Source organism: Pipistrellus hanaki (assembly GCF_964339955.1).
Source record: "Pipistrellus hanaki genome assembly, chromosome: 2".
NCBI lineage: Eukaryota > Metazoa > Chordata > Mammalia > Chiroptera > Vespertilionidae > Pipistrellus > Pipistrellus hanaki.
Window position 1 is genome coordinate 197,115,245 of NC_140504.1, and position 16,756 is coordinate 197,132,000.

A 16,756-nucleotide genomic window follows, 5' to 3' on the forward strand; every position below is an offset into this window, starting at 1 on the left:
TGGCTGGCAGAGAGCCCGCGGGGGAATCTGAATGTGCTGGTGTGTCAGAGTGGCCCATACCGGCACTACCTGCTGACCCGCTCAGCTCCCAGTCCCCCACTTGCTGCTGCCTTGCCACTGCCATTACGATGGACCAGTGGCTACGAGAGCAGCAGCATGGCGCCGCGGATCCGTGCTCACACCGTCCACGCAGAGGCCAGGTGTGGGGGAGGCGGGGACCCCGCTGACTCACCACTGGGCCGTCCTGCGTGCGTCCCCACCGCCGGCTTGTTGGGTGATTTGGTCATTGACTCGATGTACAGCTGCTGCCCCAGGGTTTTAATCCTGTTTACACTGGCATAGACCTGCTGCAAAGTCAACTGAGGGAAAAGAATGACATACATCTCAGACACCGTCACCTGAACATCCCGAGATTCATGCACAGAACACATTAACCTGCTGGTTCTCAGAACACGCGTAGATGAAAAGCACAGGAAGTGCCCGTACTCCGTCCCCGCCCGGGTTCACCTGCACAGCGTCACACACGTCTGCTCACAACATGCTGGTTTGCACAATATTATCGCAACTGCTGCTTTCCAAAGGGGGCGTTTCCTTTCAGCTTCCCAGCCAGGGGGGTGAGAATGGCCGCAGGCGAGGCTGCGGGTCCGGGGGCGCCGCCCACTCACCGGCTCCTTCCGGGCGCCCTCCGCCCCCGGCCCGCTGGACTCGCCCGAGGAGGCCGCGCTGGCGTGCTGCTCCTGCGAGCCGCTGCTGCCCAGGCTGCCGTAGCCGCTGGAGGCACTCCCGTGGACCGGCTGCAAGGACACGGGTCCGATATGGAAGTTACTATCTTGTGGTCGGGGGGACGGAGGGCAGGACGGGACGCGGCATGACCCACTCAGAGCTTACCTAAAATCACCAGAAAATTAAGACTAATATTTCTGAAACCCCAAATCCGGTTCGTGAGGGCAGATGCTTTTAACCCTGTGTCTGACACGGAAGACATCCCCCTCATGTCAGTCATTTTCAAGGGCAAAGTCTAGTTTTTAATCTAAGCGGGAATTTCTGGGGAAAAAATCTGTTTTAAAGCCATAGTATAATTTTCTCAATATGAACATAACTTTTCTCTATGCTGAGTGCAGACCAGACAGAACAAATGATCCGCACCACAGCCCCACAGACATGACAGGCGCTTCGCGGAGCTGGAGCGTTATCACCAGCAGCTTTTCCTGCTTTTGTCTCATGACCACCGCTCCTGAGAGAGGCCAGCCCGCCCCCCTTTGAAATGGGAACTGTCCCAAACCCCCAAACCCGAGGCTGAGCGCACTGGGGGAGCCTGTAACACAGAATCTTTCTCTCCTTCAGAAATGACTTATCTGTCTCACCGCCCACTGCGACTCAGTTTTGTTGTCTTAAAATGAGTTTTTACAAAATATTCTGTGTACTTAACATAGGAAAATGAAAAAAAAAAAAAAAGATTAATAGAGTTTCCTTTAAAAAAAAAAAAAGAAGAGGAAGATAGAAATTTCTGGATCTTTCTTTGCAGCTTATTTTTGGGAAGTGACTTTACTCAACAGAATATTAAAATAAAACACAGTTATGGGAATTTTATGTTCATTTTTTAAATCTCCCCCATTTTACCTGTAACAGAAGTTTGTGAATCTGCTCCTGTAATTCAGTTATGTCGTTGTCATTACTGTCCATCTTGTTTATCCCGGCAGCAAAAACATCCTCGTTCAGTGGACTCCTACAAAATAGCACATGAAAGTCTGGGTCAGGCAACTCGAAATTCATTTACAGCCCGGCTGGCATGGCTCAGTGGCTGAGCATTGACCTATGAAACAGGAGGTCACGGTTCGATCCCCTCTGTGGGGGGTGCAGGAGGCAGCCAATCAATGATTCTCTCTCACCATTGATGTTTCTCTCTCTCTCTCCCTCTCCTTTCCACTCTGAAATCAGTAAAAATATATCTTAAAAAATAAAAATACTAAAATTCGCTTACAATGAAGTCTAAAGTGATGTTAAATGTTCAAATAAACCTAGGCGTTTACAGAGCAACTCTTTGATCCCAAATACAGAAAACCTGAAGCTAAGTTCTCTTCACGAGGTGGAGAAGGCACTGATGGACGAACAAGACGGCCCAGGCTCCTCCCGTCCCTAGCTGCGGTCTTTCTCGGCTGCGGGACTGTCTGAAGACTAGCCAATCTCTATCAGGGCACGGAACCTCCTTAGATACGGGAATGCACCCACACTGCTGGCCTCACAGTTCCACGTTAACCGAGGAATTTTAAGACAGAGATTGCCAAGCACTAATGTCTGGAGCACCTCCTAACTTAGGCTCTGCCATCGGGATGACTGCGCCACACCCCGTGGTGAAATGCGCTGTCCCAGTCCCTTCGGGGCACGTATGCTCCCATTCTACCCGAGCACAGCGAGGGGCCGGCCAGGCCCCAGGAGGACCGCAGAGAGGGGCTGCCTGGCAGGGCGCTGGGCCTTCTGAGGGACAGGAGCCACTGCCTCACCACGCACAGCCGGTCAGCCTGCCTCCTCTAACCCGGAGACGTGCCCGCTGTGCCAAGTGCTCTGCCGAGTGTCACCTCCTCCCATGGTGACCACCGCGCCAGGCCACCAGCTGCATGGCCTGTGAGAAGGCCCTGCCTCCGGCACGATGAAGGTGAGGCCCCATTTCCACGCTCACAACAGACATCCCAGGAAGCCATGGCCCGGCCCAGGCCCCACAGGCCCACTGTAAAGGGACCAAAAGGCAAAGGGCTGGAGCTCCTTGGCTCTGACCCTGGGCCCGGCCGTCCTAGACCTCCGTCCCAGACCCTGGTACACGCACAGGTAGGTCATCCAACAGGCCTCAGCAGGCCATGCTGCCAGGAAGGTCAGTATTAGAGTCTAATTTTTAAAAATAAAGATTTAATAAAATAGTTACAGGTAAGTGGAATTTGACAGCAGAAGCTGATAGAAAAAGTTTTATTGGATCACTAAGCAGAACTTTAAAATTCTGAAACGGGGGAAAAAAAATGATAATAATAATAACAATAATAATCTTACCCATAAGCACACTACCCCACACACAAGCAAAAAGTACATTTTATTTCCTTCCAGTCTTGTCACATTTCATGGTTAGAGTGTTTTAGACATAATTTTAATCATGGGGTATAAATAACTTCATATACTTTTTACATCTAACATATCAACTTCCCATGTTCTATGACCTCTCTAAAAAATTTTCTTGACCAATATAACATGTCAAGGAGATCCTCCAGTTTAATTAACGACACACATCTGAGCAACTGAGTCGGCCATCATGATTGTGTTGCAAACACATCTCTTTCTTTAGCTTTTCTGTGTTTAGCCACGCCTCCGCCTCCGGAACATCTCCAAGGGCAGCACCAGGCTGGGCATCCGCCCCAGGCCGGTGCTGCCTGAGGCCAGGGCGGAGGGGAGGGAGGAACAGGACCGGCCAGAGTGAGCTCCTAGGCCGCGCGGGAGGGTGCACTCACGTGCGCACTCTGTGCCGGCCCAGGACCAAGGCCACCTTCCGGCTCCAGGGGTCCACGCAGCTGGCCCAGCTGGAGTCCAGGGTGACGTAGTCGCCGTTGTGTGTGCAGAAGCGGACGGGGCGGTGCTCAAAGGGGGCGTGGCCCGCGAACCGCAGCACTGCAAGCAAGAGGACGAAGGGACTTACACGCAGGACAAACGGCATCATCGGGCAGTTACGCATCCACGATCAGAATGTCAGGAAGAAAAACGGTGTTAGCAGTTTCCCACACGGCTCACCAGATGAAAGAAAAGGTCAGCTCTAACAGGAAATGGAAGAAGAGTGAGGTCAGTGACGAAGAATCTCTGCCCTGAGCCGCAGCCTCACCTTTCTGGTGGACAGCGACCATCAGCGCGCGGTCTTCGGGGTGCAGGTGCGTGAGGATGGACGTGCCGACCAGATCCTGCGGCAGGTATCCCAGCAACGGCACAGCCCTGCGCAGACCGCACAGGCCAGGTGAGACGCATTACACTCGAGAAAACACTCAACTTCGTTTTAAACACAGGACACAGCTACGTAAACTCTACGGGCAGCAATCACATGACCTGAGAGAGGCAGTCAGCCTCATCGAAACCACGCAGGCACCTGCTCGCACAGGCTGGCCCGCCGCAGGGGAACAGGCAGAGCAGGGCGAGACCGGAGCCTGTGCATTTACAAGTTCCTCTGAGGCCCCGGGGCCCTCCATTTGCTGCCCCCTACGTTTACACAGATCGCATCACACACAAAGAAACGCTCAGGATGCGGAATGCAGGAAGCACGCCACGGATCTGCACAGTCTGTGACAATCACAGAAACCACGCCGCCAAAGGCCAGCCGAACAGGCGGCCCGCGGCTGTCGAAAACCGCGAGCCGACACGCAGGTGGCTCGGAAAGACCCGCTTCCCACAGAATCCACGTGCACAAGCTCACACACACTGTCCGAGGGAATGACAGGTGAGCTATTTTCAAAAGATCCTCGTTATCCTACATTCCACAAGCATCTCACCAATTGCAGTTATCTCAGAGTAACTGTAATGAAATAAACCCATTTGCAGTGGTAAGATTTTTAAAAATCCACATTAACATCTCATAACCATGCCAAGTTTTTGACATTTTTGCATCACACCTCCATATGGTATGAGGCTTGCTATCCAGGTTTTGAGATTTCATGAATTAGAAAAAAAATTTAAAATAAACTGGGGGGAAATGGGAGGCACTAATCCGGGGGTAACAATGTTTTTATCATTTTTTTCAAATAAAGAGCTTAAAAACAGCAATAAGAAACTACTACTCATCATCACTATTCTTTCAATAAAAACACTTACTTTAACACTTAAAAAAGTAGGAAGGGCCTAAGTTCAAAATAAGTAACAATTCTTTAAACAAACTTAGTTTCATACCCACACAAAACCTGTTCTTTTTTCTCCCCAATCCCCTTACAAAAAGCCATGAGGCGGCTGGGGAACAGCTGTGCACTGGAAATGCCCTGAGGAGTGCAGGGCCTGGGGGGAGGGGGAGGACTATGAGTACCCCCCCCCCTCACAGGTGCTCCCGGCCCCTCGGCCCCCAGGCTCAGTCCTCCAGTGAAAACAGAATAATGACAGCTGACTCGCCTAAAGCAGCTAGGGACTCAAACCTAACTTGTAAACATGAGAAGTATAACAGGCAAGGTATTTGTATTTAACATTTAGACCAAGCAGGTCACACTTATGGTACTTAGACAAATGAGTTTAGACAAGAAAAAAAAAATTCAATCTAACAAAAATCAAACAGATAACGGATAGATATCATATATGCAATGTAGGAGCATGTGAGCACACCTAAGCCTTTTCATATTTGTATTTATTTCCAGAAGCAAGTCTCTCTTAATGTTAAAGAAGTACTTACCGGTCATCTATTTCAAGAAAAACACACCCTGGAGTGTGTGTTGTGGTGAAAATTCTTTTGTCCACCGGGATCCGAGGAGCTGGGAAAAGAGGGACTCACTTAAAGGCAAATACTAGTTAGTCCTCCATTTAACGGGAAATCGCACTTAGGGGCTAGCCTCTGAGCAGCCAGAGCTATTATACATTAGATGGCAACGCTTTTCATTATTACTTACATCTTCTTCTCTCTTTTAAAAATACTTTTAAAATTGATTTTAGAGGAAGGGAGAGAGGGAGAGGGAGAGAGTGAGGGAGAGGGATAGACATCGGCGTGAGAACCATTGATTAGTTGCCTCCCACATGCACCCTGACTGTGGAACAAACCTGAAACCTGGTATGTGCTCTGACTAGGAATCGAACCTGCCACCTTTTGGTGTGCGGGACAATGCTCCAAATAACTGACCTATGGCATCATCTATGTTTTAACTAGGACAAATGTCATGCCCACCAAAGTTAACTCAGACAGAGGCAGTCTGTGCACTGAACAGCTTGTCACTGCAGATAATCTACTTGTTGAGCTGGAGCACCTTCAGGTGCAGAAGCAAGCAGCTCAGGGCCCTTAGTTATATGTAACTCAGCTCCCAGGATGGACGGCCAACAGGGCAGGAGCGGTTTACATTGGTGCAATAAAGCTGGTGTGGTCAGGTCAGCCATGGCTTGCTTTAAAAATGTAGTGGTTAACACATTAGAGAACCATCTGAGCATAATGCTAATTTTGCATTTGCTTATGCATGATTTCATTTGCATAAAAACGGTAGGCAAATGCAGGAAATGTCTAACTGAACGGAGTCACTTAGGACACATACACATGCACACACCTCACACATCCACCGCCTCCTCCACGCAGTGTTATGGGGCACGCCTGCCAATCTGACGTCAGAACCTCAGACACCTTCCTCCACCCTCACAATCACCCCCACAGCCCTACCAGCGAACTGTGGGGCTGTCGACGCTGAGGAGCCGACGCACTGTGTGTATTGTTGGTGCGTTCCTCTTTTTTTCACATTAAAAAATTTTTATTTTCAATTACAGCTGACATTCAATATTACTTTACGTCAGCTTCAGGTAGTCAGCACAGTGGTTAGACAATTATGATTTATGAAATGACTCCCCCGTAATTCTCATACATGTTTTACTATATTCTCCGAGCTATACTTTACATACTCTGTGTTTTGTAACCACCCATCAGTACCGGTACTTCTTAATCCCATCACCTTTCCACCCAGTTTCCTCACCTCCCTTCCCATCTGCAACCCTCTATTTGTCCTCTGTATCTGTGAGTCGTTTGTCCATCTGGCCCTTCAGATTTCACATATCAGTAAAATAACATGGTATCTGTCTTTATTTCACAGCACAATACCCTATAGGACCACCCATATTGTGCAAATGGTAAAATTTCATTCCTTTAAATGGCTAATATGATCCAAAGTATGATGGAAGCAGGTGCGCCTGGGGGTGGGCCTTGCTGTGCACCTGCTGCCCCAGCAGGGCTGAAGGGACTAGGCACTGCCATCTTGTGGCCGTGGATGCTGCCATCTTTGAGGGCGTGGCGGCAATTAGCATATTCCCTCCTTATTGGCTGTGGGCGCCACCATCTTTGTGAGAGCGTGATGGTCAATTAGCATATTCCCTCTTTATTAGACAGGATGTGTGGTTAAATTTTTGAGTGTTATGCCCCTAACTTCATTTTTCCCAGAAGCCCTGTGGCTCTCATTCTGTGTGAGTTTTCGGCACAGAACGGTGCCCTGGTCCAGCAGGACTGACTGTAACGGAGCTGACTGTACTCACACGGAATGTAAGAATGCAGCTCTGCCAACAGGACATATAAGCACACTAAAGAGCTTATATTTACACATGGCAAACACCGGGGGTTTCAAACACTTTAAAAGCATAAAGCACCCTAGCCAGTGTGGCTCAGTGGATAGAGCATTGGCCTGCGGAGTGAAGGGTCCCAGGTTCGATTCCGGCCAAGGGCACATACCCAGGTTGTGGGCTTGGACCCCAGTGGGGATGTGCCAGAGGCAACTGATCCATGATTCTCGTCACTGGTGTTTCTCTCTCTCTCTTCCTCTCTCTTCCTCTCTGAAATCAATAAAGAAATATATTTTAAAAAACAAATTAAAAATAAAAAGCACAAAACCATTCCTGTGACTGCACTGTGCTACAAGGCCGATGCTCCTATTTCGCCAAGACAGAAGCACAGGCCATCGGACTGCCAGCCGAGAGGAGGAGCGGGCCAGGCAGGTGGCAACTCCCTGCGGGCCTCAGCCGCCCAGACGTCCAGGGCAGTGAACCGGCTGCAGCGTGCAGGCCGTCCCCTCAGAGCGAACAGGCATGCCCAGCACCCCTGACTCACCTTCGTAGCCGGAGTGCATCTTCTCGGCCAGCATGAGGCAGCAGGGCTCCGGCTCCGGCTCTGACTGCGGCCTCTCGGAGCGCCGCACGTGAGTCAAATAGGGAATCACCCGGAACGGGGCGTACTGCCCGCCGCCTCCGCTGCAAGAGCAGGGATGGGTCAGCGTGTGAAACGGCTGGGAAATGCCTCCCTGTCATTTCTGAGAGAGACACAGCCCAATCTAAATATCTAAATATATTTATTTTCCAAAGAAGAAAAATGTTCATTAAGATGTCAGTCCCCAAGGGCAAGACTAGCCATCGCTCTGCACGCACAGGAGGTTTGTGGAGAGCTGGCTCGGATCCCTCGGAGTGTGGCATCGGCACCAGGCGCTGCATGCCTCTCCCCTGACCTCCGCACCTAAACTCCAGCCGGAATTCCTGCGCCCGCTGTGGCGAGGGCTCTCCGTGCCAGCGCCAGCTACGTGCAGACGGCCCGGCAGCCATCTCCAGCCCGGGCCCCTCCCCCGAGCACTAGCCAGTGCCTCATCGACATCACTGCACTTTATTGTGAAGGTAACAGTGACATGATGTAACACTGACATATCAGTGAATTTAGAGGAAAATAAATTCACTAAAATTCCTACGAGAAATCAATGAGTACAACTTTGGTCTGTTTTCCTCTTAAGTTTGATGTCTTTGGACCTTATAAATCCTTGTCATAAATATACCGATCTTGCTTTCTTTCAAGTTATTAGAAATGTCAAAAGTTAATTTTAAATGTGATGAAACAACAAAAAGCACACAAAAGAGCCCCAACAGTGGTCATTTGAAAGTGTACCAGCCTGACCGGTGTGACTGTGGTTGCGCGTGAACTATGAACCAGGAGGTCACGGTTCAATTCCTGGTTAGGGCACCTGTCCGGGTTGAGGGCTCGATCCCCTGTGTGTGGGGCATGCAGGAGGCAGCCTACCAATGACTCTCTCTCATCACTGATGTCTCTCTCTCTCTCCCCCTCTCCCTTCCTCTCTGAAGTCAATAAAAGAAAAAAAGAAATAAGTAAGTGTCCTGAACCACCAGCGGTTCTTCCGCCCCAGGCTAAGCATGACCTTTCTCCCCGCTCCTCCTGCTGATCATCATCTACTTTCCTCATGGGGATGCTGCTCCCCTCAATCAGAAGACAAACTCCCGTGGCAAGAACAAGCCTTGACGTCAGCTTCCACCCCAGGCCTGGCGAACACAAAAGGACCAAAGTAGAGCCAAGCCCACCCAGAGCGCAGGCGCGGCCCGCAGCCCTCACTCACCGGATCCTGCAGAAAAAGGACTTCCCGGGAGTGAGGTCGAACTCGGACGCTGCTGGAGACAAAGACAGACGGTCACACACCGCAGAGCGACCGCAGAACTGCCGTGCTCATGTCACACACAGACAAGAAACCCTCTTAAGACGGGACCCCGATGGAGATGACCCGCCTCTCCCCCACTCCGAGATGCAGGGTTTTCCAAGGGCGTCGCTATTCCAACAGGAGCCCCGGGTGAGGCGTGAGCGTCTGGCTCAGTCTCGCCCCGACTCCTCCCACAGGCCCCCCTGTACTCCCTTCCATGTCAGTGCAGTCATCCTCTGATCCCGCCGTGCGGTGATGACATTCGATTCCACTGCCATCGCCTGGACATGGATGATATACAGACCCCCTCCCCGTTCTTTCCTCGGACACCTTCCCCAGCGCTGTGCTCCTCGGTTCGATGACGTGATCGTTCTATGACTCGGGTGCTGGGGGGCCCCCGGACAGTGTCGCTAACCACATTTCTCACTCCCCTCAGGGCAATGTGAGCGGCCACTGTGCTGAGTCTTGCACTGACTTTGCTGCTCTGTGACGTGCTGACTCTGAAATGTTTCCATGTGCCTCCCAGGGCAGCCTGGGGGAGGGCCTTTTCCCAGGTGTTTGCTGACTGTGTTTCCTCCGTCAGAACTCCCCAGTGTGTCTTTTGGCCACGTGTTCCCTGGAGGGAAAGTTTTTGGAGGGAAAGTCCTGAGGTCAGGAACCAAGGAGAAGGTTAAAAGTATGCAGCGAAGGAGCACAAACTACGGAATCCTGAAGAAAACCGAGTCCTGACTACGGTCCAGGTCCTCACACTTCCACGGAAAGAATCGCAGGAGGAGCCAGAAGACGGGCTCTGAGCGGCCGGGACGATGTATGTGAACAGAAAGACTCCGTGGAAGAGTCCAGAGACTGAAATACGTGAGTCTTGGTGCGGGCACAGGGAGACACTGACTCCTGGCACACGCCAGGGGACCCTGGTTTTCGGAACACCGCGAAGCCCGTGGCCTCCGGGCTCACCAGGGACAGAGCTCAGTTTAAAGCGCCGTCAGGTTCCCAGCAGGAGCAGCCCAGCACCCGGACCGCAGGCGAACTTCCTGAGCCGCTCACATGACGGCAGGCCTGCGCCGCAGCCCCTCCCCGGGCGTCTCCGGACACAGAGCGCCGACCAGGTGGTGGCACAGACAGGCCCCAGGCACCGGCGCACCTCGGCGTGGGTGCATTCACAGAAACCGTGGCGGCTCCTCGGGAGAGGTGGGCCACAAGGGGAAGCCGAACCAGGCCCTGCAGAGGCCGAGCTGACAGCAGTGGACACACACACACACACACACACACACACACACACGGACGGGCTTCCCATGGCCTCGGGATGTCCTATGATCTCCAAGGAAGAAACAGGCGGGAGGATCGCGGGCACAGCCCCACGAGGAGGCCGGGCCCGAGGTTTGCGGGCAGACGGGCACGGCGGGAGCACACTCCGCGGAGGGCCTCTCAGGGAGGAAGTAAGGGGCTAGGGCTGCAAGATGATAATTTCGGGCCACAGCCTGCTGCTACCGGAGGGGAAACCCGGGGCAAGAAGCTCAGCGAGGATGAGAAGGCTGGAGAGAGACGGCAGACTCCCAGGCGGAGAGGAAGGAACACACTGCCCGTCTGCTCTGCTCCCGCCACCACTGCAGCGCCTGGACGGTGCCGCCCACAGGGTGCGGGCAGGTGCTTACGGAAGGAACAGAGACCAGTAAATGCAGAGGAGCACGAGGACAATGAAAGGCCGACCACACGTGTGCAGGACAGAGGAAGAGGAAGGAAATCCATGTTGTTGTGTGACGGCATCAGGAGGGAGCCAGGACGACAGGCGTGCGCTCTGGTGCTCAGACAGTTTGTGCCTAAAAGAGGGGGTGAAGGCCTGGGCCTGGAAAGAGAGGCTTCTGGCCTGGACCAAGCTCTGGGTTAAACCAGAAAGGACCTGGGCTTCATTCGCAGGAGGAGGCTCAGAGACGCTGCACAGCAGGCGAGTGTGCCGAGCACCACGCCGGCGTCGAGCGGAGACCCTTCACAGAGCGGAGTGGAGGGGCGGTGACAGCAGCAGCGATGGCTTACAGACCACACAGGACCGACTCACAACGCATGCACACAGCCCTCCAGCTCAGGAGGAGAAGCAATGAGAGCCAGCAACTGTTACGGACAAGGAAATGGGAGAAAGCTAACCATCTCCGAGCAAAGCTCACATGACGAAGCCCACGTCACAGGAAGAACGTCCAATTCTATTCCCTTCACAGAAACAGCCTTCACAGCCCGGGGCCTGCTGGGCAGCGTGTGCTAATCAGGCTGTGCCGTGCCTTACACTCTATGGAATCAGCTGGACTAGGGGAAAGCAAATGGACTGAGTCTTCATGTTCTTAGAAGCATTTAAAGTGTTATATTTCAACACAGGCTGCTTTTTAAAATAAGGAAGAGAAGCCGTTCCATCTGCCTGACCTGAATGGTGTGGGGGTCTCTGCGCTGCCCGGGGAGCAGGAACGTGGCCCTGAGGAGATGGAGATGGGGTGGGGGGTTGGGGGGGGGGGGGCACGTACACACGGGCCCATTACCTCTGCGGGTCCAGCTGCTCCAGACGGGGAGCTGAGCGTGGGCGGTGTGCGTGTGGAACATCCTCACGTCTTGTGGGGCGAGCAGCTCGGCGAAGGGCGAGGACTCCAGGGACTCCCTCCGCCGGCTCAGGACGGAGGGCGCCTGCTCGGAGATGTGCAGCACCTGCCCCGACACGAGCGAAAACACGGCCGCGAAGGTGTCCTGTGAATACAGGGAAAACCATGCAAACATTGAGGTGCTTCCTAGCAACATGCCCCCGTAAGGTACCGCCCCCAGATTTCCACCGGGGTCAGCTCAGGACACACACTTCCTGACACGGCGACAGAGCTCCCGGCAGGTGCGCTTCACCCGTCCCCGCAGAGCCTTCTGAGGGTCTGGTTTCTGGTCCGGGAACACGGCGGCTCCCTCTCCGTGGACTGAGCACGCCTCCACCGAGGCCGCCCCGCCTGCGAGTCCTCCCCCTCTGCACACTGTGCCTGCCCCTGGAGCCTGTCTGCTCCTCACAGAGCCCAGCCCAGGCTTCCAGACCAGGCTTAAGAGCCACCTCCAAGAGGTCGCCTTTAACCGGCCTGCTCACGTAAAAACTGCTTCTTAAATGTGTGACAACAGTCCGGCGTCTGACTGAGCTTAATTACCCACTGCTGCCGCTGCTGCTGGCCTGGCCTGTTTCCCCCTCTCGCTTAATGTAAAGCCCTGCAAGAGGAAATGTGTTCTTACACCCCCTTTTCTTACATCTCAACAGCACCTACTATGTGCTATGAGCACGTCAGTCAGTACTAGAAGTGCTACGGTGACACAGGGACAGCTAAGGTCCCGATATTAGAAGATCTTCTCATTAAAACTGTGTTGAGATCTAAACATAAAGGTAAGCAGCCCCCATCATATCAATAAAACATGCGGTAACATCATTCTGTTGACGGATTCAGAAGAGATATGCTAAATGTCTCTTCCAATGTTCTATAGAAAATGACAGCACCCTCTTGACTCACCTGTGAAATCCAGTTGTTACAACTTGAAGGAGTAGGTATTGGAACTAAGAATGATATAAATAGAAATTAACGATTCAGAGATTAGAATACGATGCAGGATGCTACTCTGCAGTGCTCTCTGTCTTGGAGAGACTCGGGGATGCTGAGGAGACCGAAGCGAAGCAAAGTGCGCCTGCGCCGCTCCTGCCCGCAGACCTGTGCCCCCGTGAGGCCGGGGAAGCGACCAGGGCGCTGGGGCAGTTTTGTCCTCCCGTGGTCACTGAGACTCTCGGTTACTCTGTTTAAATCTGTATCTAGATCAGGTTGTTAGAAAAAATTACCCAGGCTGAGATGGCAAAATGCGTGGATTCTTACTGTGTTTTTGGAAGTGTGCTCTGAAGCCATGGAGGCCAGCTCCTCAAGACTGTACATGGTCACATCTGCTTGAGGTGCTCCATGTGGACTGAGAATCTGGAAAAACTCACTGCTTGCTAAGAAACACAGGAAAATAAATGGTAGTCCAGTGAACACAGCATCGCCAGGAAACCACTCCTACGACCAGTGAGGCGGGCTTGTTTCTCAAGAGGAAACCTCCGTGTTTTCCTCCAAATTCACCCGAAATACTGGTCGCTGTGCAAACGTAAGGCCTTGAGTGTTAGGAATCTTGCATGTTCTAGATCGCAAGGAACAGAACATTGAGGGTCCCAACGAGAGGACCGAACCCCAACATTCCAAATGCACACACAGGGCGCTGCCACGACAGAAGCGTGACTCCGGCCCTCGAGAAGTCACATGTCATGTATGAAGCAGACCCCGTGTCATGTATAGAGCCCCTGAGGTTGGCCTAGAGATGGTGTACTTTACGAAATCCCTCCAGAAGAGATATCAGCGATCACAAGGAAAAAAAGTGTTTATAATTGCTCCTTGGCAATTTGGTAAATGCCTGGTACACCAGGAGTGCATTTTAAAAGTGTGCGTAAGGCAGGGAGAGTGTAAAACTTGTATTTAGCCAAGTGTATTTCCCTCTTCATCTCCATGGGAGGCCATGCTCCTTCAGAAAGCAAGCCTTCGCCACGTGCTTATGCTAAACTCGGCTCTCCTGGGGGAGCCAGCACAATACTGCATCAACGATGACCCAGCTCGGGGTCTCCTCTTAGGAAAACCTGAGGCCCCCCTGGAAGTGCTGGTCTCCCCTCAAACACCACGAGAACCTCAGAAGGCTCCTGTGACCACGGCCGCGCCGACAGCGCCTGGCCTGGCCGCCCTTCCTCTCCGGCTCCGTACCTTGAACGCTGTGCACACAGCGGAGGGCGTAGCGGAGGGCGTCCAGGGTGCTCGGTTTAGTGTGTTTGTCCGACGGGAGGTACTTTTTCATTTCTTGGACAACCCTGGTCAGTTCTTCGGAGACTCTGTCTCGGTCTTGCTGTTCACTGCAAGACCAACATAAACTCAGCGCTTTCCATTCCGGTGACAGCCAGACGTTGATTGGACAGCCCATTCCATGCTAAGCATCTTTCTAAGAGCTTAGCAAGGATCAGGCCCACGTTCACCCGTGTTACAGGCGGGGGAATGGCAGCCACAGAACCTGGGAACCTCCTTCCCACCCCGGCCTCCGCTCCGCTGACCTCCTGGCCTGACTTCTGTCCCTCTCCGGTCGCTTATACCTGCTCCCAGAGCATTTCATTGGAGGATGCCTGAGTTCCCCCTGAACTTGCTCCTAGGGCTTGGGCTTGCTCACAAACAAAGTAAAAAGACCTAAACCCTCCCGTCCCTCTTCTCACACGCGGGCCAGGAAACACCCACCCACCAACCGGGGTGCCAGTGTCACCTGCGGCTGCTCTGCAGGTGTTTGCTCTGAGGCCGGTGTTTCTGGCTCCAGCTCTCCCCACAGCCTTTCCCCGGGGCCCGGGGTCCCCCCAGGCGCTCAGGGGCAGTCCCCCCGGAGCCCGGCGATCCAGTGCTGGCCATGCCTAGGTCTTCGCTAGCGTCCATCTTCCGCTCGGGGCCCGGACCTGTTGCTGCTTCTTCCCAGGGTGCCACCAGCGACAGGATTTCACTCTCACTCCGGCCCCTGCGCTCGCGGTAACGGTTAGAGGAACGATCCCGTCACCGGGAGGCACTGCCCGCTCCGCGGTTCCCACACAACGTGGACGCCCCGCACGGAGGTCGGGCCTGGGGGGAGGAAAGTGACCAGTGTCACCTGGAACGGGCGGCTGGGCGCGGGAGGCCGGGCCGTGGCTCGCCGGCTGGAGCCCCGGCGGGGACCCTCGGCCCCGCGGCCGCTCGCCCCCCGCAGCCCCGCACGGTGGAGGGGACCCCGTGAGGCGGGCAACCTGAAGGACAAAGTTTCGGGGACCCCAAGTTCCCGGGCGGTGCTGCCGGGGACCGCGGTCCCGGCTGAGGGCAGGCTCGGGACAGCCCGCGGCCGGACCCCGCACTCACCCGCCGCCGCCGGCGTGGCCGCGCGCGAACCCCAGCGCCGCCCCCGCCCGGCCCCGCGCGACCGCGGAGTCCCGAGGCCCGCCGCGTGCCTTGCGCCCCAGGCGCCGCGCCCCCCACGCGCCACGTGACGAAGCCCCGCCCCCTGACTGCGCGATTGGCCGCCGCTGCGGGCTCTGCGGGCCCTCATTGGTCCAGGGGCGGGGCCGGGACTGGGGCGTCCAGGTTATGCAACCCGAGGCGAGTGGGCGGGGCCGAATGCCCCAGAGCGCCTTACGTCACGCGGTTAGGCGCAAGGCTGGCCAATCCCGGCGGGCTGGCGGGTAAACAAGGGGCGGAAGGCCCCGCCCCCCCAGGAAGACAAGTGCAGGTAAAGGCTGTCTTCCAGGAAAGGGCGGAGAAGCCCGCTTTAAGGTCCCGAAGGCCCCTTTTATTTTTATTTTTTTAAATATATTTTATTGATTTTCCGCAGAGAGGAAGGGAGAGGGATAGAGAGTTAGAAACATCGATGAAAGAGAAACATTAATCAGCTGCCTCCTGCACAGCCTCCACTGGGGATGTGCCAGCAACCAAGGTACATGCCCCTGATCAGAACTGAAGCTGGGACCCTTCAGTCCACAGGCCGTCGCTCTACCCACTGAGCAACCGGTTTTGGCCGGAGGGCCCCCCCCCTCCCCTTTTAGAATGAGCACCAGCTCCTCCGAAATGGCAGGCACCCTGCAGACCTGCACCCCTCACCAGGGCCTGGCCATCATAAACCTTCAGTGTTTGCTGGGTGAATGGAAGGCATTGTGCCAACTGTTCAAGTCATGGGTTGGATAAACCATCTTATTTTTCCAAACGATGGCAGATCTCACGCGCCTCTGAAGCTCTTTCGTCAAACTGCATTAATGCAAATATTTATTGAATGTGTAGCTGGGTAGGGATGAGGGTGGCCCCTGGGTGGGGAGAGAGCTGGGGCACTCAGGGAGTCCACATTTTACTGACATAAAGCATATGAACAACTCAATCAAGTTCCGAAGGTGGCAAGCAATGGGATAAGGTGTCACTAGGACAGGCCTGTGGGGGAAGGAGGCAAGAGGCACATTAGCCAGGGGAGCCGGGTGGCCTCTCAGAGGTGAAATGGAAACCTGGGTGTGTGAAGGGGGTGGGGAAGGCCTTGCCACTGAGCAGGCTTGCAGGTGAGAAACCAAAGGCAGGATACTTTGCCTGGAGAACAGGGAGGGGGAGGGTGGTGCCAGTTGGGGTCAGAGGTTAGGAAGGCCAGGCTACAGTGGGACTTATCATCAGGGAAACTTGGATTTCTTTCTCACGGGAGTGGAAAGGGGCGGGTTTTAAGCAAGATAGGGATTAGTCTCAGGCTGCTGCACAGGAAATAGTTAAAAGCTAGGAGGCCTTGATTAAAAGTTAAGATATACATTTGGGGCCACAGAGCCTGTGGATGGAATGAGAAGAGAGAGCATCAAGATGACTCCTGAGTCTGGGTTAAGCAGAGCCATTTGTGATGGGACATCAGCTTAGCCCAGTGGTCAGCAAACTCATTAGTCAACAGAGCCAAATAAAACAGGACAGCGATTGAAATTCCTTTTGAGAGCCACATTTTTTAAACTTAGACTTCTTCTAACGCCACTTCTTCAACATAGACTCGCCCAAGAGCAGCAGTTTGCTGGCCACGGG

General features: G+C 53.8%; 1 protein-coding gene across 13 annotated transcripts in view; it reads right to left on the reverse strand.

The window, feature by feature from the left end:
- Positions 1-16,756, reverse strand: part of PER3 (period circadian regulator 3) — a 147,031-nt gene that overhangs the window by 17,544 nt on the left and 112,731 nt on the right. For 6 of the 13 annotated variants that reach the window (XR_014794297.1, XR_014794298.1, XM_084875755.1 and 3 more), the window contains exons 1-12: positions 14,469-15,072; positions 13,925-14,070; positions 13,016-13,131; positions 11,672-11,873; positions 9,072-9,123; positions 7,790-7,929; positions 5,396-5,474; positions 3,857-3,963; positions 3,492-3,648; positions 1,621-1,726; positions 666-794; positions 233-359 (exon numbers count right to left, since the gene is read on the reverse strand). Coding sequence is in view for 11 of the 13 variants with exons in the window: in XM_084875755.1 (XP_084731881.1) it covers positions 233-359; positions 666-794; positions 1,621-1,726; positions 3,492-3,648; positions 3,857-3,963; positions 5,396-5,474; positions 7,790-7,929; positions 9,072-9,123; positions 11,672-11,873; positions 13,016-13,131; positions 13,925-14,070; positions 14,469-14,632 (1,525 nt within the window). In the remaining 2 variants the exon portion in view is untranslated. The other 7 variants (XM_084875751.1, XM_084875750.1, XM_084875752.1 and 4 more) reach the window with 7 other exon arrangements.